This window comes from Miscanthus floridulus, chromosome 7 (assembly GCF_019320115.1).
Source record: "Miscanthus floridulus cultivar M001 chromosome 7, ASM1932011v1, whole genome shotgun sequence".
Taxonomy (NCBI): Eukaryota; Viridiplantae; Streptophyta; class Magnoliopsida; order Poales; family Poaceae; genus Miscanthus; species Miscanthus floridulus.
The window spans coordinates 12,706,977-12,732,557 of NC_089586.1; the positions used below are offsets into that span (position 1 = coordinate 12,706,977).

Genomic DNA, 25,581 nt, shown 5'->3' on the forward strand with positions numbered 1-25,581 from the left:
TCAGCACAGCCAGCTTCCCCGGCCCATTCTCAGCTACACAGTATGCTAGCTCTCACTAGAAGAAACCAAACAGCAGCAGCCACTCTCTTGGCTTAATTAAAGACACAGCCAAACGAACCATCCTGGGATTCTGCTCTGCCTTTGTTATTTACACTAGCGTACCCACGGAGAGAGACGCATGTACGTACGTACTCCTTATTTGGCTACGTAGAAAATCCACTCCCTGGTGGTGGTAAAGCCTTGGATTCAAGGAATCGGAATAGGAGAAGCAAGCAACGAAATTATTGTTTGATAGGACTTTGCCCGGTTCCCGTGGAATGGAGCGAATGGAACCGCTCCACTTCACGTTTTTCGGTTCCGGCTCCAGGTGTTTTTGACGAAACAGGTTTAGCTTCACGCAACTCTGCTTCAGAAAAAAAGATGAAGTTATAAAAGCACCTAAACGGAGCTCCACAGACTCCAGGTTTTTAATGGAGCCATTCTACGGCGGAGGCTGTGGAGCAGTCCCAAACGACACCCACGTAAAGGACGACACCAATGAATATATACAATACTGGAAACCAAAAATTTCTTGTCGGTAAAAAACCGACAGAAAAAGCAAAAAACCGACAAGGAAATTTAAAAATAATTTTTTAGTCGGTATACCGACAGGAAAATTCCGACAGAACTAAAGCGACAGGGGAATAACTTTTTTTTGTCGGTGGTATTATTTTACTGTCGGTTTACTATTTTTCTTGTCAGTGGGCGTCGACAGAAAAATTGTGGGTCGCCAAGTTTAGAATTTTTGCTTCTGTCGGTAAATGACGACAGGAAAAATATGTGTACCGATAGGGAATAAAATTTCCCGTCGGTGTTAAACCGACAGGAAATATTGGTTTTTCTGTCGACGGAGCCACGACACGAGAATTACAGTTTTCTTGTCATCCCCTCCCGACTGTATAATTACAACATACCGACAGAAAATAATTGCAGTCACCAGGCCACAGAAGCACCTCATTTATGTATAATTTCATACGATATTCATGATAACAGTATAGGCACAAACATGACATCTGATTCTATAAGGTTTTTAGCTAGAACACAAATATATTGCATCAATTTGTCATCATCCACATGCCATACATATAGATTAGATGTCCACGGTTGGCATCAACAGCCACAAATTAAGATGCACATAGGTCTTGCATCCACAACTACATAATTAAGATGTCCATAGGTCTTGCATCCACAGCTACATAAATAATAATTTCACAAAAACATCAACTAGTTGATTGTCTTTCCCAAAAACTGGCATCAACTTGTTGGCTGCACCTTTACTATCTAAAGGTTAGAAGTGGCAACTACCAGCAGCTTCTACAAACACAAAATGGCATTATCTGTTTGCGATGACTCCCACCTTCATGCATGGTTTTGGTTCAGTGTTTCCAATGCAGCTCTGTATGCGGCATTGAGATTGTCTTCATCGTGGCCATATGTGGCATTGTCATCATTGGTCGATTCCGAACCAACATGAGAAGAACCAGTGGCCTATACATATATGAAGAGAAATATTAGTTAGATTGCTACAGGTAGTAGCAGTAATCTTCCAGATGCTAACAACAACCAGTAGGTAAACACATTCCAGATGGAAGCAAAGAGATTATTTGCCTTCAGCATGTACTACCAATTAGCCATACATAAACAAAAATGTACCACCAATTGTCCATCCCAAGGTGTACTTATAGTTGTGCCATAGATCTATCAAAGCATACACTCAGAACAAATCACTAATTTCAAATAATGCTCACAAAATTTATCATCAAACAATATTACAGTCTTACAGAAGACGTCTTAAAAAAATGCTAATCTTATTGTTTCATTTAATATTTATTCATTCATAAGGAAAAAAATCATACAATTAGCTAATCAGCTAGACAGAAAACACAAACAACTCTGCATTTATTGGACTATAATCTATGATGAAAAGAATTTTAAAAGTATAAACACAAGAATGATTTCTGAGATATACGTTTTGAACAATAGCCTCACTGACAACATTATGTAAGTGCATCTTTGGTCTTTATCAGAGCATGATGCTGATGAAGTTTTGATAATTAACGTATGATCTTTTGCAGCCTTCTTCAGCTAAACCAACATCTTCCAAATTTGTTAGTTCTCTATAGTTGTTTCACCAAGTACTGACTCATTTAGTTGTTTTGTTGTTTTCTCAGTATCGCGATACCGTGCGTCAGTTCATCAAAGGCACAGATGGATTTGCTGGTGCTTTTGCTGAATGCCTATGTGGAAGTCCACAGTTATACCAGGTATGTAGCATAACTACCCATCAATGAGCACGGTGCTACATGACCTGAACAGAAACTTTTGAAAGAACTGGGTGGTGATAGTGATACAGGTAAACAGAAATAACATAATATGACAACATAGTATATATTTCAGCCTAGAAGTTTAACACAAGTTCCACATTATGTGTAGTAGTATAACCTTTAGGATCTAATCTGCAAGTGAAGGATAACATTTCTTTTCTTTGAGTGTCTAATGGACCTTTGCAAGCCATTGAAAACTCCTATGTGGCAGAACCGCCCGAAATAACACACTTACGGAGACGTTTGTCTTCCACCAGACACTAAGCATCCCGAAAGCAAGCTACAGCGGGCGGTATCCGTCGGGCACACCCCAAGGGAGAACCCGAAAGATCCACATTTTTCCCAAGGATCCAATAATGAGAACGAGTTACAATACTTATCTATTTCATACATCAGAGTTTCTTAAAAGTACATTATTACAATACCAAATATCAGAGTGTGGAATGATAAACAGTGGAATTTAAAAATAAACATCTAGCGATAGGGACGAGGATCCGTCTGAGCCCACCAGAAGAATCCTCCACACAAGGTACTTCTCATGCATCACCTGCAACAGGGATAAATAAACCCTGAGTACACAATGTACTCACAAGACTTATCCGACTAGTGGGAATAATTTTCCGACTCCAAGGAATATGGTAAGCTTTATGATTTGCTGGTTTCTTTTGGCAAAAAGCAATACTAATAGTGGGTCCTTATTTATATCAGCCATATTAAGTTATCATCTAGCCATTCTATATAAGCACATGTTCTACTTTCAAGCAAGGATTGAGCAATCAGTTCCATTTCTTCTCCTTCCAACTTTCAGTTCTTACTACGGTGCTAAACACGAGACAAGCCATACCAGATCGCCCGGCGATTCGCGAATCAATGTGCCCAGCTGGGTGCCCCGAAAACACACGCTCCGCTTGTACCCCGGGCACAAGCAGGACTAACCCATCACTCTCCTGTCCCAGGTGTCCAGGTCCCTGTCCAAACTTGGACTCCAAGCCCCCACTCCTGAGTTCCGGACTCAGTGTGGTGCAAGGACCTCCACCACCTCCTCTTCCCATCAGTCGGTCCGGAAAGAGCCAGATCCGCGACAAGAGAGCAACAAGTCTTCCTTGCGCTCATACCCAAGTATGCGCTCGGGACAATAAATCTGTGACTTGCCCACGATGCCTTATGCAACGACCGGTCCTTAATCGACACGGACAGGGAAAAAGTGTAATCGAGTTATGCCCTGCTGGCCGCAGGACACAACCCTTTACACCCACCAAAACCCAACCATATCCCTGCCCGGTCACCATTTTCCTTTCCACCATTTTATCATGAGTGATCATATTTATCACCTATTTGCGAGTAACGGCAGGTTACTCACGCTACCAATATCCTGAGCATAGCAGGTTACTTTCCACCATTTTATCATGAGTGATCATATTTATCACCTATTTAAGCCTTATTGTGTTACTTAGTGCATATATACCGAATCACGTTGTCAATTTTACAATTATTACTGAATTGCTAAAATAGATTTACCGAATTGTATATGAAAATTTATTAGAGGCACACCCTTAAACAAAATCCTAGATTCGTCGCTGGGAGGCGCACCTGTAGCCGGAACATGGGATCGATGAAACGAAGGGAAGGCCCTCAGTGCAGGTGTCGTCCTGTTTCTGACGACTTGGAAACAGAGGCCACTCATTTCGTGGCCACGAAACCTTTTCCTTCTCCCTCCTTGTCAATAGGGCTAAAAACTCAATTTTTGCTGATGTGTCATCCTATTTAATGCTCATAAAACTCACATGACATTCCATTGAGACTAGCCTAAGACGACTTGACTTCTCCGATATATAATGGTGTTAAACTTGACATCATGGAGTTGTTGCTATTTTGTTGATGCACCGACGTACGGTCCGGATGGTCAGACGTGAGACGACGACCGGTTCGTCCATAAGTGCCACATAAGTATGTCAAAGCAACCCCTGCATCTGTATATATATAGTTTTATTATTGGTAGGCGGTATAAAAAGGTGTCAGTTGAAGAGCGACATGCATGCTGCAGAGATGCTGTCATGCATGCCTCAAGCATGGTGGCACAAGATAAACATATCTCATGTCCTGCGCAACAGCTTAGAACTGTGAAGCGAGCCCATGGGCTGGAACAACACGGGCTACCTCCTTGCTTTCTTCTGCCGTGCTGGGTGTCCGGCCGGTCTAATCGGCTGTGCCGGATCCTAAGCCGTCCGGTTTGGTCATCTATATTAATAACGATGGAGTACTAGCTTTTGATTAGCTACTTCCATTTTTTTATCCTACTCTCCATGCTAATTTGTACTGGCGTAATTAAATTGGACCTTTTTTTTATCCTGACCCAGTCGTGGGCCCAAAAGGAGCCCACCTTTCAAATTCATTCCAAGAATTTTCAGTCTTCTTCCTCACATCGTCGTCAAGCACCGGGAGTAAGGAACGCAGCAAACAAGCCGTGCAATTTGAGATTCAGGCCATAAAAATTTAATATCCACGGCATCGTAAATCACTCGGGCAGTGAGACGTTACATCAATCCATGCCACCAAATGTAGCCTTCATAGTCAGGTTGGGTGCACTAAAAACCTTCTTCAAAACGTAAAACCTATGCATCACAAAAAAACTGATTATATGGACAATTTTGCAGCTTACAGTTACAATTTTGTTAATGATTAGCCAACATCGTCTGGCGTCAAATGTAATCTAAACAGACACTGCCTGACACCATTCTGATCCTACAAGCCTTGTCACATCATGTCAGGTCCAAAGATGCGGATTGCCAACTCCGAATAGCAGGGTGCAGAAGCAGAGCCGTGTTCCAGCTCTGTTGAATGTCTCATGCGCTTTGTTCATCTGAGGCAATGAAAGGCGATCGCTCTTGCACCCGAAATTCAGCTCAGAGGGGCCCAACCCCCAACCAATGCTTTCTTTGGTACTCATTTCAAGGATCAAACAAGCTTGGGAATTTAGCTACACTAGCACTTTCGTTTTTATTTAGCAATTAGTATTCAATCATGGACTAATTAGGCTCAAAACGTTCGTCTCGCGATTTCCAACCAAACTGTGCAATTAGTTTTTTTTTCGTCTACATTTAATGCTCCATACACGTATCACAAGATTCGATGTGACGGCTACTGTAGCACTTTTTGGGAAAACTTTTTGGAACTAAACCAGGCCTGAGTCTCTGTTTCTGCTCTTTGATATGCGTGTGCAGAACATGAACATCAACAAGAATGTTGACAGCAAAAATAGCCGGAAGTAAGTCCTTAGCTCCTGCATTCCAAGGTCGAGGCCTTCCAGTTTCCTCCTGTCACGGCTACTCTTCCGCTCCACATTTCTCTCGACGATGCCTCCTCCAATTGGAACCCAGTTTTCCAGTGTGCCTTGTGATACTATCTGGGCATCCCGTAGGTTTCGCAGGCCTTCCTCAAAAAGAATGAGAAATGCCATGCACCACTTGTTAATGACTCTCTGGTGAGGGAAAAAAACACTAGAGATCAGAAAAAAACAATGCCAACAAAAAAAAAAAATCCTGAGGTACATGAATGCAAGATTTACATACGTCAAATGTTTTCTTGTCAACAGGATTGAACATTTTGAAGCAGTCATCGGTAGATGCTTTCTCATCTCCATATATCTGAATAACAGTACCATCAGCTCAGTGCTGTTATGTTATGTCTATATAGAGCTTTGTGCTAGTCCAGATAGGGAGTTATAGACAATAGATTAACTGACCTCAAAGGTGAATGGCATTGGCACCTTTGCAATGTCATACATGTAATCAGTTGTTGTACCATGTGCAAGATATCTGGTAAGGGAAGGATAAAAAATATGAACATACTTGCTTTGCTGAAGAGTTATAATTTGAGAAGATGAGAACATGCTAGATGAACATACCCAACAGATCCACCACCTGACCCAACTAGGCAGCTATCTTGGAAATGGCGACGGTTCAAATTCTCTAGGACTGACCGCATCAAATGTGCAGATGCTCCATTTGGTGTGGTATTCTTGTGATCATATGGCATAAATAAGGCCTAAGGTTGAAGAACAGAAAAAAGACGAGAAAAACATAAATTAGCAGCATTAGTGGTACATCAGAAGGGTTTTGTGCAACTACAAGGAATAGGTCTCTCTTTCCATGTTGGTTTTTCTTTGTTATTATTATTTTATTTTATGATAGTTATTGAAATGTGCTTTTTTTCGGAAGGTAGCCTCAGAGGTGTGTGGAGTAACCAAAGGAAGGGGACACGAGGCTAAAGATACTTGGTGGTGGAACGAGGAAGTCCAAAGGGCTATTAAGGAGAAGAAAGAATGCTATAGACGCTTGTACCATGACAGGAGTGTGGACAACATAGAGAAGTATAAGGTGGCAAAGAAGACTGCAAAGCGAGCTGTAAGTGTGGCAAAGGGTAGAGCGTACGAGGATCTTTACCAACATTTGAGTACGAAGGAAGGAGAGAAGGACATTTATAGGATGGCTAGGGTTCGTGAGAGAAAGACACGGGACTTCAACCAAGTTAAGTGCATTAAGGATGAAAGGGAGCATCTCTTGGTAAAGGAGGATGAGATCCGACATCGATGGCAAGAGTATTTTGACAAATTGTTCAATGGTGAGAATATGGACACAACCTTTCAGTTAGATGACTCTTTTGATGATACCAATAGGCGCTTTGTGCGGAGAATCCAAGAATCTGAGGTCAGAGAGGCGTTGAAAAGGATGAAAGGAGGTAAGGCGATGGGACCGGATGGTATCCCAATCGAGGTGTGGAGATGCCTCGGGGACATAGCTGTAGTATGGTTAACCAAGCTGTTCAACCATATTTTTCGATCGAACAAGATGCCTGATGAGTGGAGGAGAAGTATATTGGTACCGATCTACAAGAATAAATGGGATATTCAAAGTTGTACAAATTACCGGGGAATTAAGTTGATGAGCCATACTATGAAGCTATGGGAGAGAGTTATCGAGCATCGCTTGAGAGCAATAACACGGGTCTCTATGAACCAATTTGGTTTCATGCCCGGAAGGTCAACCATGGAAGCCATTTTCTTAATAAGACAAGTTATGGAGCGGTATAGGGAGAAGAAGAAGGACCTACACATGGTTTTTATTGACTTGGAGAAGGCTTATGATAAAATACCAAGGAATGTTATGTGGTGGGCTTTGGACAAACATAAAGTCCCAACGAAGTATGTTGGGCTCATTAAGGACATGTACAGCAATGTTGTGACTAGAGTTCGAACAAGTGATGGAGACACGGATGACTTCCCGATTACGATAGGACTACATCAAGGGTCAGCTTTGAGCCCTTATTTGTTTGCTTTAGTGATGGATGAGGTCACAAGGGACATACAAGGGGACATCCCTTGGTGTATGCTTTTCGCGGACGATGTAGTGCTAGTTGATGAAAGCCGGACAGGAGTGAATCAGAAACTGGAGTTATGGCGGGAGACTTTGGAGTCCAAAGGTTTTAGACTTAGTAGAACTAAAACTGAGTATATGAGATGTGACTTCGGCACTACTACTCGGGAGGAGGAAGATGTTAGTTTGGAAGGTCAAGTGGTGCCTAGGAAGGATACCTTTCGATATTTAGGATCAATGCTACAGAGAGACGGGGATATTGATGAAGATGTTAGCCATAGAATCAAAGCAGGGTGGATGAAGTGGCGGCAAGCGTCTGGTGTCCTATGTGACAAAAGGGTACCACAGAAGCTAAAAGGCAAGTTTTATAGGACGGCGATTAGACCTGCTATGTTGTATGGTGCATAATGTTGGCCTACGAAAAGACGACATATTCAACAGCTAAGTGTCGCGGAAATGCGTATGTTGCGTTGGATTTGCGGTCATACAAGAAGGGATCGAGTTCGGAACGATGATATTCGTGAGAGATTAGGGGTAGCGCCAATTGAAGAAAAGCTTGTCCAACACCGGTTGAGATGGTTTGGACATGTGCAACGGAGACCTCCAGATGCACCGGTGCGTAGTGGAATCCTAAGTCAGGATAGTAACGTGAAGAGAGGCAGAGGAAGACCGAAGTTGACTTGGGTAGAGGCAATAAAAGGAGACTTGAAAGGATGGAATATACCCAAAGACTTAGCCTTAGATAGGAGTGCTTGGAAGACAGCTATTCACGTGCCTGAACCTTGATTGCTTCTGTTGGGTTTCAACTCTAGCCTACCCCAACTTGTTTGGGACTTAAAGGCTTTGTTGTTGTTGTTGTTGTATTGAAATGTGCTTTTTGCTCATCTTCCACAACTCCAAAAAACAATCATGGTTAGTAGCTGTATTGCAACAAACCAGTCCTCATAGTATTCCGTGCTAGGTGAATATCATGAGTCACAACCCGATAGATAAACAATATGCATCTTGTTTGCTACATTTATGAAGGGAAAAGGGTATCTATAATAAAAAAAGGGCAGACCCAGTGCCAGAGGCTCCCACATGAGTGGGGTCTGGGGAAGGGAAAAACCGAGGCAAGCCTTCCCCCCGCAAAATCTGCGGAGAGGCTCTCATACATATCATATTGTTCCGATTATACCTTGGGCATTGTTTATGACACACTAGCATGTGGCCACATGATGATAAAAGAATGTTTTATATGATGTAGCCCGAGAAAGCCGAGGAATAAAAAAATTGGTAATCAAGATTTACAAGTGACAAGACGGGAAACATGCTTGAAAGTAGCTTCTTTCCAGAAGGGTCAATTTGTCATCTTTTTGTGGCTTAGTTGCATCCTAAGCAATGATCAAACTTGTTATTATGCATCACGTGCAGGATGTCAACAGAATATAAGAGGGTTGGATTACCTCCATTCCAGAATGCACGTTCACCCAAATATGAGGTTTAAACGACCTGGATAGTTCCCTCATGATCTGGGCCTCAGGTTCGCTAAAAGGAGCAATACCAGGATTCTCCTCATATGGGTCGTAGTCCTATAATACATGAAAAGCCACAAAAAAAAGTTCAATAGACTAATAACATGCATATTTATATGACTTTGATTGGACCCAACAAGAAACATGTAAGATAAAATAAAACAATGAACCTGCCACATATAAAAGTTCACTTGCGCAAAATCCGCAAACGACAAAATGTTGGCAGGATTAAACCCAAGTACACAACAATGACCAAGGAATATAGACAGTAATGCATGGGCAAAATCTTTGACTCAAAAACCAGTGATCGTAGATGACAATAAGCCTAGTTTTTCCTGCTATAGTATGTTTGATTTGAACTACAAAAGTTCATCCAGTGATTCCACAAAACCACAAAACATAGACATTTGTAAAGATCTGCAGAACACCCAACCCGAAACAGACATGGAATACACATGGACATGGTAATGCATGAAAAAACACAATCATCCAATTCTCCATAGATATAACTCTATACCCAAAATGAGCATTCCTAGATCAGTTTACAAGGGCAATGCACTTATGTGCTTGATATGAAGTAGAAGTACACAAACTTGTCAAATAATTATGCAGAACTAACTGTGAAACATGGAAATTCACACACACACGAGCTACTGCTAGCCAAGATTCAGTCCAAGATATAATTTTAAATAATCAACATGCAAATGCTGAGAGGTATTCGAATTTTCATGTGAACATTGAGAAACTACTGAGATACTTACCTTTTCTTTCATTCCCCAGTCAACACTCCAATTTCTGTTAAGATCAACTCCTCTTCCTGCCACAGGGAAATATATATAAAAAAAGATGTTGGCACAAAACTGTTTGTAGTGATGAATTAGTGAGAAATGGACCAATCACCATTTCTCCTATCACAAAGTTCCCCTTCTTCAACAAGTTTGCGACCATTCATATTTTCCATTGGCACAACCTAAAAGAGAAAGCCACATGTGAAAAACATTACAACTCCTGACACCAAGATGTGATTATGTACTTGATACAGAACAATAATAAACAAAATAGTGGGAGGGGAAACAAACAGAAGGACACAAGCAAAGGTGACAATACTAAGCTAAGTAACACGGATACGCCAGGGAGGTGCCGTATCCCGTATCGGATACGTATCCGATACGGATACGCGGCCGATACACGATGGACACGTGTCCGCAGAGTATCTGTTTTTTTATTAATTTCGTGAATATTGAGTACGTGAGCCGATACGGGCTCACACGTATCTGCCCATTCGATACGGCCCAGCCCAACAAACACACGCTCACTCCCTTATCTCCCACTGTCCCCGACGCCCGCACTCCCGCACCTCGCGCCGCCTCCAGCGAACATGCATGGTGACACCTCGTCCTGCTCACCGGCCACCGGCGACAAGCCTCCGCCCCCGCTCGCCGGCGATGACCCTCCGCCCCTGCTCGCTGGCCGCCGGCAACGTCTCTGCCCCAGAGACATGGATCCAGGCATCCAGCAACCTCCCGTGAGTTCATCCCCTTCCCCGTTCTCGATCTACTATATTTCTGCAGTTCGCGACTTATTGTTGCTTGATTTCTTTGGTTCCCACTTCCTCTTCCTCTTCCTCTGCCCATTCTTTATCTACTCTGTTTTTGCAGTTCTTAATTTCTTGTTGCTTGATTTTCTTTGTATGCAGTGGATGGTGTCTCCAAATATGAGTAGATACTAGTTGGCGGCTCCTTTTTCCATTCTTGATCTGCTCTGCAGCTTGATGTTGTGGATGAGGGAAACAAATGAGGAAAGAGGGAGTTGATGCGAGCCTGAATGCCATTTATTAATAGGAAAACATACTAATAGAACTTAAGTAGTTAAGTAGACTGCAATGTTTTATTGTTATTAGTTTTAATATGCATTATTATCTTTTTTATTTAAAATAGTTAAAACGTATCCGCGTTTCGGATTTTTGAGAAAATTGCCGTATCCGTATTCTTCCGATACCGATACGCGTATCCGTATCCGTGCTGCATAGATACTAAGTACGTATCGACATGTAATGGTAATGTTTCTACTTTCAAGGCCAATCCATACTGTTTAAACTAGAACAACATAATTGGCATCCTAAGAGCAACTCCAAAAGAGTAGCTACTTATGCCATACAATCTAATTTTGGCTATTTTCAGAAGAAATAAGGGTCCAACAGCTATTCTATCTTGTAGTCTAAAATAACAAGCTGTGTATCCCGGATATCTCGGTAGCTAGAAAAAGCAAGCCGAGGGCACTTGCTATCTGCCGCCCCCGCGCCGATTCCCGAGACTTCCTGTCCTGTGACTTCGTTTCCGCGACTTCATGTCCCGTACTCCCATGCGCGTAGGGCGGCAGGCGCCATCGTGTCCCTCGCGATGGACGAGGCCTCCGGGCAGCTGCTGGCAGTCAAGTCGGTCAGGCCTGGGACCGCGTACCAGCTGCAGCACGAGGGCCACGTCTTGTTTGGGCTTCGCTAGCTGTACATTGTGCCCTGCCTTGGCTCTCCGGTGCTGGCGGCTGGCGCAATGCAAGCGGCGAATACCAGCTCTTCCTCTAGTTCACACTCTACGGCTCGCTTGCAGATAAGGCATCAAGAATGGGCGAGGTCACATCCAGGAGCGTGACATCCAGAGGTACACGGGGCATGGTGAGGGGCCTTGCCTACTACCTCGTGGACAGGGACGGACGGACAGGGGACGTCAAGGCTGTGAACACGGACGCCGTCCTGGAGATGCCCGCGTGGCTGTCATCGGAGTTTCAGGAGAGCGTGGCTGGTGGCCAACTGCTGGTTCATGCCCGGCCGCGGCCTCGTTCCCGGTGCGTGCGACAGCGGAGAAAGGATCGTAGCCTCGTAGGAGTGATTCAACGAGGAAGACGAATGACATGGCAGTTTTTAAAATATAGAATGAGAAATTTAGCAAGACTGTTGTGTTACTCTATTATTTTGAGGGGTATTCTATTTTAGCAAATGGCTAAATCATAGATTTTAGAATATAATTTTAGACCATCTCTTGGAGTTGCTCTAATACTCCATCCTATACAACCACCATAATAGCAATTAATCATGGTGCACTACAATTTTAAAAATGCAAGCATGACAACATGAAGCTCATGATCATAATACTGGTGCAGGGCATAGCAGAACAAAGGGCACATTTATAAAATGTGTTCCATAATTTATTAACAATTATTTAAGAGCTGAATACAAATAAGGACTCACCTTGATCACAAGGTTCTCCAGCAGTTTCTCAAAGGATGAAAGATCCACACCAGCGATCTTAGGCTTCTCCGTTAAAATATAGAGAAGATGTAATGCAACTTCAGAGGTAATAAGTTCTCTGCCATGCTGCCCAAAGCTCTGGAAGACAATGAACCTTTCTGTCAAAACCGCAAAGTATCAATAATTTAATTTACTAATAAACACACAAATACTAATGAATAGACTTGTGTTTATTAGTTTTTTCTTCTTTTATGTCGTTGTCGTGCACCCTCTCAACAGAGGTGAACTAAACTGGTGGAGAATATTTGAATGGAACGCTCATATTTGTTCCTGAGATATTGGATCAATATGCTGAGCAGCTTTTCGAGTGAAGCATAGATTTGGGGAAAAGAGTGAAGAAATCTTAGTTGGAAACTGACCAGAAGGATATGAACTTTTGAGCCATTATCCATACTCTCCTTCAAGTGATTAAATGTAACTACAAACAGCTCCGCAGAATAGCCTTTGTTGCTTGTTCTGATAGTGTCCATCTGCAACACATTATTCAGAATTGGATAAAGGGGACTGCTGGAGACAAAGCAAACTGACCAAAGACAATTGCACAAGAACAGGGAAACCACTCACGCTCAATTTGTTGGAATGCCGAGCAACCAAAGCCTTGATTTCACGCAGAAGAGAGTCACTAGCAAGAGAAGTGAAAAAAATCACTATGCCATCATATACGAAGAAAAAAGTGTGGATGGTCCGTGAACTAAGCACTGACAAGTTAGAGGCATGTTTTTATTAAAGGAGAAGCTGAGCAGGCCAGCGGGGAGCAAGCAGCTCTCAGGTTTGGATCTCGACTAGAGTTATCAGACAAAAGTGAAGGGTGGAGGGTTCACCAAGTCCCAATCACCAAACTATGCACCCGAAAATCCGAAAAAGTGAAATCGCCAGCGAGTGGCAAGCTAAAGCTAACAAATACATAGCTCGTAGCAGCAACAAGGTCGAATCCCAATTGCCACACAAGGTGGGAGCGTCTAGAGAAATGAATTTCTGGACAGTCTTATTTTTGCTTAAATTTTGAACAAAAGAAAAAGTTTGGTTCGGACACAGGCCACAGGTGGGTAGACTCTACCACCGCGCCTAGCCCGCCCTTGAGGAAGGTCGAATCCAACTACAAAAGAGGTCGAAGTCGAACCATGCCATTTTTACACAAGCATAGCCTGTAATGTATCAACTGAGGTCGAATCATGCCATTTCTACACAAGCATCGCATGTAATGTATCGACTGGTACTTAGAGGAAACAGTGTTGGATACATTCGGTCGGGTCGAAACGCGCAGCAAGCAAAGCCAAGCGACAGTAATTCCCAGTGAGACCAATCACGCGTGAGCCGAGAGCAATCCGCGACTCGAACCAGCCCAACATGACGCGGACAGTGGCTGGCGTGCCTAGAGAAGAAGGCATTTGGCCAGAGCAGGCAGCACCGCCGCGAGCCAGACAAATAGTCGTCGGAACCGGGGCACGAGTTGCGAGCCGGACACGAGTTGCGGTGGACGCAAGGGACGGGAGGGGGGGTGGTCAGCTCACCTGGAGTGGTAGATGTCGCGCGAGATCGGGGTGCGGGGGCCCGAGATCTTGCCCGCGGCGGCCCCCGCGAGAGCCAGGGCTAGGGTCAGGAGGCGGAGGAGGAGAGGAGGAGGGGATGCGGCGGCCATCTTCGCTGTGCTGTCGTGGGCGGGGCGGGCCGGGGAGAGGGTCGTCGTCGTCGAGCCGCTCGCTCGCTCGCTGGCCCGCTTCCCTGTCTCCTTGCGTTGAGAAGACAGAAGAGTGGATCGATGCGGTGGATGGATTTGTGCTCGCTTTGTTTTGTCAGATTTAGCAAACAAAAACACATCAAATCTCGATCGGATAGTGGAAGTTGGATTTGGATTTCGGGGGAGTTTCACGATCCACAGGCACTCAGGCAGGCAGCCGGATTTTCCCCTGCCGCGTCACGCGCACTCATGGAGTACGGCTCGTGTGAAAAAAGTGGTCATCTGACCCGGACGTTCGACTCTAATTCAAAGTATTAAACTTATACTAATTTCAAAACTAATTACACAGATAGAGGCTAATTTACGAGACAAATCTATTAATTCTAATTATTCTATGATTTGATAATATAATGCTACAGTAAACATGTGCTAACCATAAATTAATTAGGCTTAATAGATTCGTCTCGCTAACTAGTGCAATTAGTTTTATATTTAGCTCATATTTAATTCTTCTAATTAGTTTCTGAACGTCTGACGTGATGAAAAAAACTTTAGTCCCTACATCAAACACCGGCGAATGCACCCCTAAAATGCATAAATAAAATATAAAAACAGTGACTCAACCTAAAACCTCACCGTATAAGACTGACTCCAACAACGAGTACCTAAACGCGACACATATTCCATAGTTTGGGTCACGCCCAGGGAAAGGTCACGGACGCAAAACTTACATTCTCCAACAGCCAAGAGGTCCGGAAATTGAATGGCGTCGTCCACGGCCTCGCTCGCCCCCGCGGCCGCGCTGCTAGAGCAGCTGGGCCTCCGCGTCGCTCCCACCAGGTCGTCCCGCCGACTGGAGCTAGGCGGCAGCGTCTGCTGGAGCGGCTGGGCCACCGGCGTCACTCCTCCAGTCGCGGCGAGCACGGCTTCACTCGCGCGCGCGCCTCCCCCAGACCCCCACTCGCGGTCGCGGCTGTAACACCCCAGGTGTTTGCCACCAGTTAAGCAATGGGTTTGAGCTCAAACATGGCATATTAAGTAATGATGAAGATGCCAAGGTCCAACCTATAGAAATGAGCCCCAACCTAAACTTGGATATTGCACCTTTGCTCGCCTATAGACCCCTTTTCAAGATATATGCTTGGGTGGTGTGATTGGGATATCTTCATGTGTCTCACATCAATACCCATCTATATTGGACACTCAAAAAGTTTCATGAAGTTTGGAATCAAAAAGTCACATGAAATGATAAGTTATATCCTTGTTGGAATGATTTTACAAGTGTTTGAATTGCACTATTAAGTGAATAAGAACATGAGATGTCAACCAAACCTTGCAACCTTGCCAAAATGACTCTAGATGAACTCTACAACAAAAGTCATGAAAGGTTCATGTTGGGCAAATGCCAAGAAAATGCTCCAATGGATCAAAAAGGATAATTTAAGCTTCATCGTGATCCTACTTTGGTCAAAGTAGAACAGTAGGTTCTATACCATTTTTGAGGTTGGACCTTAAATGAAAGTTGTAGTACATATCATGTAGAACAAACTTTGTTTTTGGACCAAGAGCTAGATCAACTTGGAAATAAGTCAAACAGAGGCTCGAAGTTGGAACCTGCTGCTGATTTCAACACTTAGAATTATTCTAAGTCTGGAGTTTCGCTAAGCAACGACGTTGGCATTCCGCGTTCTCCAAATTTTGTTAAGCAACTTGATTTGGTACAAAAACAAAAGTTGGAGTTTACACCTTGGTGAAGAGCATACAAAAAGTTGGATTCAGTTTGAAGAAGTTTTGACCACCGAAAGCGAGTTTCCATGACTACCGTCAAGGTGTTGACACTGCTGTTTTGACATACATTTATCTTCTAATATGTTTTGCTAATGGCTGAACCCCCTTAATGAAAAACGTAGAGCTTCGTGCGGGCTTCGATCTTCGTATTCGGCCCAGGTCCTGATTCGACCTGGAAATAGCCCAAAATCGCGTCCCACGCTGATCCCGTCGTCGCCCGCCAACTGTTCGCGAAAACGCCCCAACGGACGACACGCGCCCTGTACGTGGCCGCCATGCGCCTCTGCCGCTGCCGCGCGTCCCACCTTTGGCCACGCGCCCTGCGCCCTGCTGCCGATGAGGAGGGGCACCAGCACACCCTCTCCATCCCCCTCTCCACTCCCTGCTCGCTCCCTCTCGCTCTCCAGAGCCTGCGCGCGAGTGCCAGAGCGCGGCCACCATGGGCGCCGCCGCTGAGCTTGCCGCCGTCGCGTCCTCGCTGCCTCCGAGCTTCCCCGCGTGCGCCACCATCTCCGCCTCGCCTCTCCTTCTCCCTCGCGTGCGCTTGTCGCGACTGAATTTCGCCGGAGAGCAGCAGCCGCCGGCGCGGTCACCTTGACGCCGTGACCTCACGTGGCTAGGCCGCCACGAGCCCTCTCCCGGCCGCCTCCAACCACCAGTGGGTGCGCAAGGGCCCCCTGGTGCTCCCCCGCCCCTCAGCCGCCGACGACGTACCTTCTCCGGCCGCAACAGCAAGCTCCGGCCATCCTCTGCTCTGTTTTTCTGACCAGGGACCTCGTGCAGCAATTCGACTAAAGGGAGGGGTGTAACTGCAATGTCATAGACTCAGGTGAATAGTGCCATAAGGACTGGTTTGTAATTATTTTGCAGGAACTTTGGAAATTCATAGTAAATCGTAGAAAATTCATAAAATAGTAAATGAGGACTTTTTGGAATCCTTGTAAAATTGTCTATGCAGTGGATCTATAATATGGCATGTTTTAGTTTAAATATTTTGCGGTAAAAATAGATTTGTGCAGTAAGGTTGTAATGCTAGTTGAATTTGTTATTTTTCATAACTGTAGATCTAGGGCTCCAAATGAAGTGAAATTTTTGTGGCATGCTACTCATGTGATAGTTGATGTGTGGTAAAAATTTCATGAGTATTGGATGAAGTATGAGTGAGTTATTGGTTTATCTTGCTCTCACATGAATTCTTGCTTTAGCAACTTGTCTTTTTCATAGAGGTTGCTATACATATTCAAATAGAGTGAAATTTGTATAGTAGACTATTGAGAGGATATGTGAGCCACTGTAATTTTTGTAGAGTTTATTGTATACTTTTGGTATATGTTCATTAAGTCACCTTATTATCTAAAATAAATTAAGAAATGCATTAAAAGAATTTATTTGGTCATGGACACTAGGTTTTCTGGTGTTCTTTAGTCATGTGTGACATGTTGGTAAAGTTGGTTTTGCCTAATTATGTATTTGCAACATAAGTTAATAATCATTTTCTTGCCGATGTGGTTTATGGACAGATCTGGGAACTTAGCAAAGTTCTTCATGATAATGTGCTTTGTTGTGAAACTTGTTTATACAAAAGTTGTAGATAATTCATGTATCTAGCTTCTATTAAAATTTGGTGTCATTTGGCCAAGTAGTTTAAGAGTTATAGCTGTTTAAAGTTGGGTTTCAAAAATGGCTGCTTTCTGTCAATTGTAGACCAGTTTCTGTAAATGAATATATTTGACTTAATTAACTTGAGAATCATGCTAAGATGATTAAAGATGAATTGTAGAAAATTTCATAAGCTTTCCATAATGTCTTCTTTCAAGTCATTTGGATTTGTGTAACTCCAGTTATAGCTAAATCTTGTAGCTGCTGTTTGCATGTCCAGAAATTGGCAGATTCCAATTATAGTGCTTGCTTGTATATTGTTAAGTGTGACGTATGCCTTGAATGATGACTGAGTTAGAGCACTTGAGATCTTGGAAAACTTGTGTCATGCTTGGTGTTGTTGTCTTCTTTGCCATCTTAGCATGATAGATTGTGTGATGTTTAAGTTAAGCATCGCAAAGTACTTAAGTGTGTTAGTGTAAACTATGCTTGTCTTGCTTGCTATTTTGTGATGTGTCTCATGGTACTATTCTTCATATTTATGCACTTGCATATTGCATCTCATCTAGGTACGCTAGATGAACCACGTGAAGGACGTGATGTTGGAGCCAAACCCGAAGACGGTGTTTGATAGATCTGTCCCGAAGATGGAAGGACTAAGCGAGTGCTAGGATCTAAGATGTCACCAGGATGGTGCAAGCTAACTGAACTGACTTGTGTCGGATCCCAGGCAAGCCCCGGAGCATTATAAGTCTCCTAATTTATAAAAGCAATTCTTTCTATATATGAGTTATATATTGTTGCATTAAGTTGTAGGAGTTGATTGAAACCGTTGATGCATTTATTACTATCCTTGCCTACCTTATTACCTTTTTACCCTGTTAGGTTAAGATCGAATAACTGCTTAGCCTTGCTTAGACCGGTAGCGATCGGTGATATCCGGTCACCTACATTATAGGTGGTTATTGGAAGAATTTAGCTATGGAAAGAATGATATCCTGGAATTAACCATGTATGATGGATAATTGGAGACCGGACGAAAAAAGTTGGAGGCAACCAGACAGGGTTCTGGGGTGCTGTTAGTTTTCGTCTGTGTTGATTAAGGACCAACCGTTGTTGGCCCTCGAGTCATGTTGAACGCATGTCTTACATTTAGCTGACCGCGCACTGTGCCAGAGCAGGTGTGGTAGGACACGGGGGCGAGATGATAAGACCAAAGTGCAGTCGGTCGGCCCCCGGGTACATGTGGTTCCTGGCAAACTCGAGATTCCTAGAAAGTTGACTCGGTGATCAATATCTCACTTTAGCGGGTGAGTGAGGTTTGTGTAAGGAATAAATCACCAGCTGGTTAGGAATCGATTCGAATCGCCATCGCTCCTGGATAGTGAGCACTTGACTCGAGTTATTGCATCGTAGTAATTATTATGGAACAATGATGGTTATCTGGATGGTATGGGATATGCTAAATCTAAATTGGTAACTGGATGTTATTGGTTAATCAAGTTATTGCTATAGTACAGGTGCTTACCTAGATGGATAGGCCATAATAAAGATGATGCAAAGTACTTAAAATGGTTTCTTCATGATAGCTTATGCTTTTCGCAAACAAGTCAGCTAGCCCACTAAAGAAAGCCTTGCATGATCCTTGGTGTCATTTGTTTTGGTTTCCGACGGGTAAGTCTGGCTGAGTACATTCGAGTACTCAGGGTTTATCCCACCTTATTGCAGGTGATGTTCTCGACCTGTTGATGATGGTGGCTAACCGCCGGTGGGCTCGGTGATTCTATACTTACTTCTCATCTATATGCTTTTGTCGGATGATGTCACTATGCTAGCAATATATTTGGAACTTATATTAATGTAATCATTTGAAAGCTATGTTGTTTTCACTAAGCGGTTTTGAAACCCAAACTTGTACTATTATTTGTTAACCCCTTTGTAATATTAATTCCGCTGCAACCCGATGTATGTGATGTGTATTTGCTTAATCACGCGATCTTGGTTGTGATGTTGATTTACCGAGGTCTTTCGGGACACTCGGCGGACTACCGGGTTTATATGAGTGAAAGTATGGGTGTGTCAACGTGTTAGCGGGGACAACTGTACTTGATCTTGTATAAATTGGGCAGTTCTGTCACAGCGGCTCCTCCATTCGCGGGGGCCTTCCTCCAGACCCCCACTCACGGTCGTGGCTCACGCCCCAAGGGTCTCCGCCGGAGGCCTCGCTCGGCGCCGGATCCGGCGGGGGTGACAGATCGGGGAAGTTGGAGACGCCGCCACCTCCCTCAGCCGCTGCAGATGCCAGATCCGGAGGAGGTGACCGACGGGGAAGTTGGATACGCCGGATCCGGAGGAGGTGACAGTCGGGGAAGTAGGAGGCGCGACCGACGGCTTCTGGAGCAAGCGCGGGCCGTCCCCGTTCGGCGACGGTGGAGGCGCGGCGCGGATCTGGGGCCGCCCGCGTCTTCTCCTTCCGGTCGTACCGCGCGGCGTGCAACCCGGCGCCGGAGCAGGTTCTTCATGTCGCGTGCCCGCCTCCATGCTGGCCGCGGCGAGGCGGAGCAGCCGCGCGGCCGCCGCGTTGAGCCGGCTCCGGTCGTGGTGGTGGGCTAGCGCTGCGCGGAGACGCAAAAGACGGCGAGAGGACGCTTATTTGCGTTGACCGTCGCCTCGGACGTAAAATGGGTAGTGCGATTGCATACTCCGTTGGAGCGTATCTTTTAACCGAAAAACACTGTGCATGACACATTTTCGGTTTAGGTCGCGTTATGCGTATCCTGTTAGAGACCGTCTAAGCACCCTTAGAGTAGCAACGGTGTGCTCCGATGCTGAAAAATAAACTATTCTGGTGCCATCTCTGATGCTTTAGACTCTCTGATGCATACAACGTTCCGCATCGAGGTATATGAGCTGGTGGGACCCACTTTCTGTTCGCCTGGGGCTGAACGATCGTGGATTATTACTGCTGGCTGGTTTAGTGTGAGAGAAAAATACTATTATGACTAAAATTTTACGATCGTTTACGACCCAACGAACCGATCGATAGACTGGAATGATATTTATTGTATTCAGCCATCATCGAGGCATGTTCTTTACCCGATGCTTGGATTTTTCAACTCGGCATCGTGCTGCACAACGGGACAATTCGATGCTTGGGTATTCTCTCTCTTGATCCAGCATCGTGCGTCGGGATTGATATTATTAGTTGGATACAACTATGTATACAGGCCCACCAATTGTTCGAGCTCGAGATAATATCTATTGCTCATGGGTGGCAGGGTTGGTGATTATTTCTTTTCTTACCTAGGAGTAGCCTCTAGAAAAGTCGAAACGAACTAAAAAAAAAATTTGAAAAAAAAATAGAACGAGTACGACGATCCTTGGTGCGGTGGTGGAGGTAACGAGGTTACAGCATCGGCCCTTGGCAGGCAGTGGCCAGCAACTTACGGTGAATCATCGTATATCGTTAATTCGTTATGGACGGACGAAGCCTTCGCTTACGAGGTATGGTACAATAGTTTTTTCTCATAATAAATTAGTTTTAGTCGATTTATCAACCGCAGAATAGCTCTGTTAGTGCCATTAATTATGAGTGGGCCGGATGAGTCGTCCTACGCGCCTGGATTCTGGCCTGGACTCGACTCTTTGGATAGCGCGGGTAGCCAGCCGGGTAGACCGGGCGGCGGCCGACGGATGGAGAGATTCACCTTTGCCTTGGTCGTCGTCTCGCTCGTTAACATTGCGGTGCGGGCGTCCGTCCGTCCGTCCGCCCGGACGCTGCTTAGTGGGCCGCGACGCCAGCCTATTCCTCCCATCTGCTCGGGAGTTTCTAAAAAAATCTTCTCTCCATTCGCTCCTACCCTCTCGTCCACTCGTTTCTATCTACTCCAGAGGCAATGTCCACCACCGCCGCAAGCCAAGAGGCACGAACACGCCAAGGGAAGCTAGCAAATCCGGACAAGCGCTGCCCCGGTCGCATCCGGCATCTCGGAGTTGGTGCTCCCGAACCAGCTGGTCCACCTCCTCCTTCTGCTAGGGTACATCCGCCGCTTCCTCCTCTGGGCATTCGCCGCGTGGGCCTCGACGACCTGCTGGATCTCGGGGACGACCACAAGGCGCTGCTGCAGGACGGCGCGGCTACCCTCTCTCAGTCGTGTGGCCATTGCCTCCCCACCGCGTCGTGGAGTTGCCGCCGCCGGCCCGCCACCTACAAACACTGCAGGGCCGTAGCCCGAACGCCGATGAGCCTCCATCCTCCCAAATAGCAAGGAGATGTTGCGCTGAAAGTATATCTTGCAAGTGTGCTTCATCCGTTCTAAATTATGAGTCATTCCAAGAACCTCGGAGAGTCAAAGCATCTCAAGTTTGACCAAAATTATAGAGGGGAACACAAAGATTTATGACATCAAATAGTTATACTATGAAAATATAACTAATGAAGAATTTAATGATACTTAGTTGGTATCATAAATATTATTATCTTATTATATAGATTTGGTCAAACTTGAAAAACTTTGACTCTTCAAGATTCTTGGAATGACTTATAATTTGGACGGAGGAGGTATGTTTCAAGTGTTTCAGATGTTGTAAGTGTTTTCATATAGATATTGCAAAGGTAGATCGGGGATGTTGCATATGTTACAATGGTTGTACACGTATGTTGCAAGCGTCTTTCTCCAATGTTTCATCTGTATTTTCAGACGTATGTTACAAGTGTGTTTATTTGAATGTTCAATATGTTTTACACATATGTTGCAAGTGTTTTATCTGGATGTTGCGTATGTTTGCAATGGTTTCAAGCGTTTTTCATGTGTTTTTTCAAGTGTTTCAGAATCTTGTTTCAAGTGTTTCATCTGTCTTTAGATGTATGTTGCAAGTGTTGTATCTGGATGTTTCAAAAATAGATCGGTTGTTTAGTGTTGCAACGTCACCCGCCTGCTGCTAGAGGGGGCGCGAGGGGTCAAGCAGGGCGCAGACACCACGTGGGGTCAGACGGGGGACACAGATGCTGCGTGAGGTCGAGTGAGGCACAGATGCCACATTGGGCTGGCGCGGGGGCGGTCGAGTGAGGCACAGATGCCGCATTGGGCTGGCTTGGGGGCGGAATGCAGGCATGGGACCGGACATCCGGACGCTGGCACTACCGCTTCTATAATATCAGGAAGTCTCATCACGACCGGCAATCCCGTACTCGCCATGCATGCATTCATCAGTGAATCGGTGATTATTTTTAGATAAAGGGATGAAATATAGCCTCTGCATTCATATTTCGTACATTAATGTATAATAGACAAAGTGAACCAGTGATAGACAATATATACATTAGTATCGCACAAGTGATCCCATCACAACTAAGAGCGAATTGCCGCTAGTGTGTTCCTGATGTATGACATGGTAGGCCTCACGTCTGGATCATCTTGAACGCAACGGAGACCTATATGAATGCATCTTCCCACCTCTCCTCTGGGAGCATCACCCATTCTTGGATCCATCAACTGCTCAGCAGTTCCCTGAGTCCAGTGCTGTCGAACCTTCACCGGGAAAAGTAAGAAATAACTTATGGGTTGACAGTGAGAAGAAAATAACCACAAGTATTTATAAATGAAAAACTAACATTTTCATCATATCTAAAAATCTAGAGTGTGCACTAATTACGCTGAGTCTTCTACCGTACAGTTTCTTTTGGTTCTATTGTAATAGCTAGTATTGGTTCTAAAAATCTAGAGTGTGCGACCCTGCCTGTCTTGCGTTGAGAAGACATGAGAGTGGATCGATGCGGTCGGTGGATGGATTTGTGCATGGGGGGTTCCCCAATTTTCAGAATTTGGCACTATAAAAAAGAAGATTCTCCGTCACATCAAACTTGCGGTACATGCATGGAGTACTAAATGTTGACGAAATCAAAAATTAATTGCACAGTTTGGTTGTACTTTGCGAGACGAACATTTTGAGCCTAATTAATCAATAATTGGACAATTATTACCAAATAAAAACAAAACGACACTGTAGCTACAGTGCCGCTGACGCCAATTCGGCGGAACTAAACGAGGCGTTGCTTTGCTCTGTCGAATTCGGTCGGTGGATGGATTTGTGCTTGCTTTGCTCTGTCGAATTTAGCAATAAAAAACACATCAAATCTCGATCGGACAGTGGATGTTGACCGCCTGAGCCTGAGTGGGTTCGGACTGGGATTTCGCGGGAGTTTAACGACCCACAGGCAGCCAGCCGGCTTTTCCCCTGTCTTCTTCTTCTTTGGCTTTTTTGACCCGGACGGGCAAGCAGTACGGATTAGTGAAATGTTAGAGCCTACTGTTTGGTTTCAATAAATAAAACAAATGTACTCCATCAGTTCCAAAATAATTGCACTTCAATGATTCAAAATTTGTCCTAAAATAAACGCTCGTATAGGTACCAGCGTATGATACAGGGCTATACGGGACCCACTCAAATCACCAGCACGCACAGCTACCCTAGAAGAAAGGCTTGTGCGTTTGTGTGCTTTCGGATTGGAAAAAAAAAACCTGCCATGTTAGATATAGGAGCATTTTTGTAATTAGCCAACCACCTTGGTTTCTCTCCTTAGTTCTTGAATCGCAATTATTTTGAGACGGAGGGAGTATTTGTACAGGTGAAATGTCTTTAGGGGTACAATACAAATGCACCCCTAAAATGAATAAACAAAATACAAAAACACTGTTTAACCTAAAACCTCATCACATAAGGGCAATTATCACTAAAATTTAGCAGCTAAAATTAGTACTAATGGATCAAAACAGACTAGTTAATAAACCTGCTAATTATTAGCTAAAGGGCTACTAACTATTAAGCAAGTTTGAAGTCGGTAATAGGTCATATATACCTTCAACTCACTATCCAACCACCTGTTAGCAGGTAGATCCAAACAGCCTCTTGCTAAAAGTTAGCAGCTATTAGCTATTACCTATTACCTAGCTGCTTTTTAGTGCTAATAGACCCAAACAGACTCTGAATACCCTTATAACACAATTCTATGTATGCACAAGGCAAGTGCACCTATCTTTAGTTTTACTTTAGTTTCTTTATTGTTTATGCTATTGTAATTAAAAGAGTGAAAAATGATTTTTTTTAAAGTATTCCTATTCCACCTTAAGCTTTGTTTGTCGACACTCAACCCATCCAAATCCAGCATGGATTGGGGGTGGCGTATCAGTTACGATGAACTAGCAGGGTGGGATATTCTCTAGGAAATATATCTAACATCTAGAAATCATCTAATCATATGTGATGCGTGCGTCTGGATTGAGATTGATATAATATCTATTGCTTAGGAAATATATCTAACATCTAGAAATCATCTAACCACCGCTTACACCCACCAGCTGCTATCGAGCGGCCTATGATATAATATCTATTGCTCGATCACGGGTGTGCTATTATTTCTTTTCTTTTCTATTATTATGGCGACACCGGCATCATTCAATGTAGCCGAGCGACTCGTATAGAAAAATGAGGCACATGCCTATGTCATGTGAAGCTTTTATATATTTATATCAGAAGAGGAGACACTGAAAGCGAAATCATGTTAAAATCGGAATTGGTTACAGGGTATTATTGAAAGTGATATTGGCAAAAGAGTTAGGACGACCTCACCTAGTAGATATCTAGAAAGTAAGTGATATTGATTGTAGAGTTAGCACCTCGTCTGGTATCTAGAAAAGTCAAAACAGTAAAAAAAACGGAACGAGTATGGCGATCGATCCTTGGTGGTGGATTGGAGGTTACAGCATCGTCGGCCCTTGGCAGTGGTCACTGGTCAGCAACTTACTACGGTGATTATTTGTCGTATCGTCATCGTCGTCGTGGCCGTAAAACACATTTGGTGGTCGCCTCGTCAGACAGCTAGTTAACGTGTGTACACAGTTCTGGAATCTCAGAAATTTTTCATCGCGACCGCCGACCGGCCAGGTCAGCTGAATGCTTTTGT

At 44.3% G+C, this 25,581-nt stretch overlaps 1 protein-coding gene across 1 annotated transcript; it reads right to left on the minus strand.

Annotated features, from left to right (window-relative positions):
• Positions 1 to 4,861: 4,861 nt before the first annotated feature.
• On the minus strand, positions 4,862 to 14,485 carry LOC136462596 (uncharacterized). The gene is made up of 11 exons (XM_066461680.1): positions 14,065 to 14,485; positions 13,118 to 13,175; positions 12,913 to 13,023; positions 12,494 to 12,631; positions 10,150 to 10,219; positions 10,011 to 10,066; positions 9,181 to 9,306; positions 6,268 to 6,407; positions 6,106 to 6,178; positions 5,933 to 6,007; positions 4,862 to 5,841 (listed from the first exon to the last, which is right to left on the minus strand). Exons 1-11 carry the CDS (start codon positions 14,190 to 14,192, stop codon positions 5,536 to 5,538), a joined length of 1,281 nt encoding a protein of 426 aa, XP_066317777.1. The 5' UTR covers positions 14,193 to 14,485; the 3' UTR covers positions 4,862 to 5,535.
• Between the last annotated feature and the right edge of the window lie 11,096 nt (positions 14,486 to 25,581).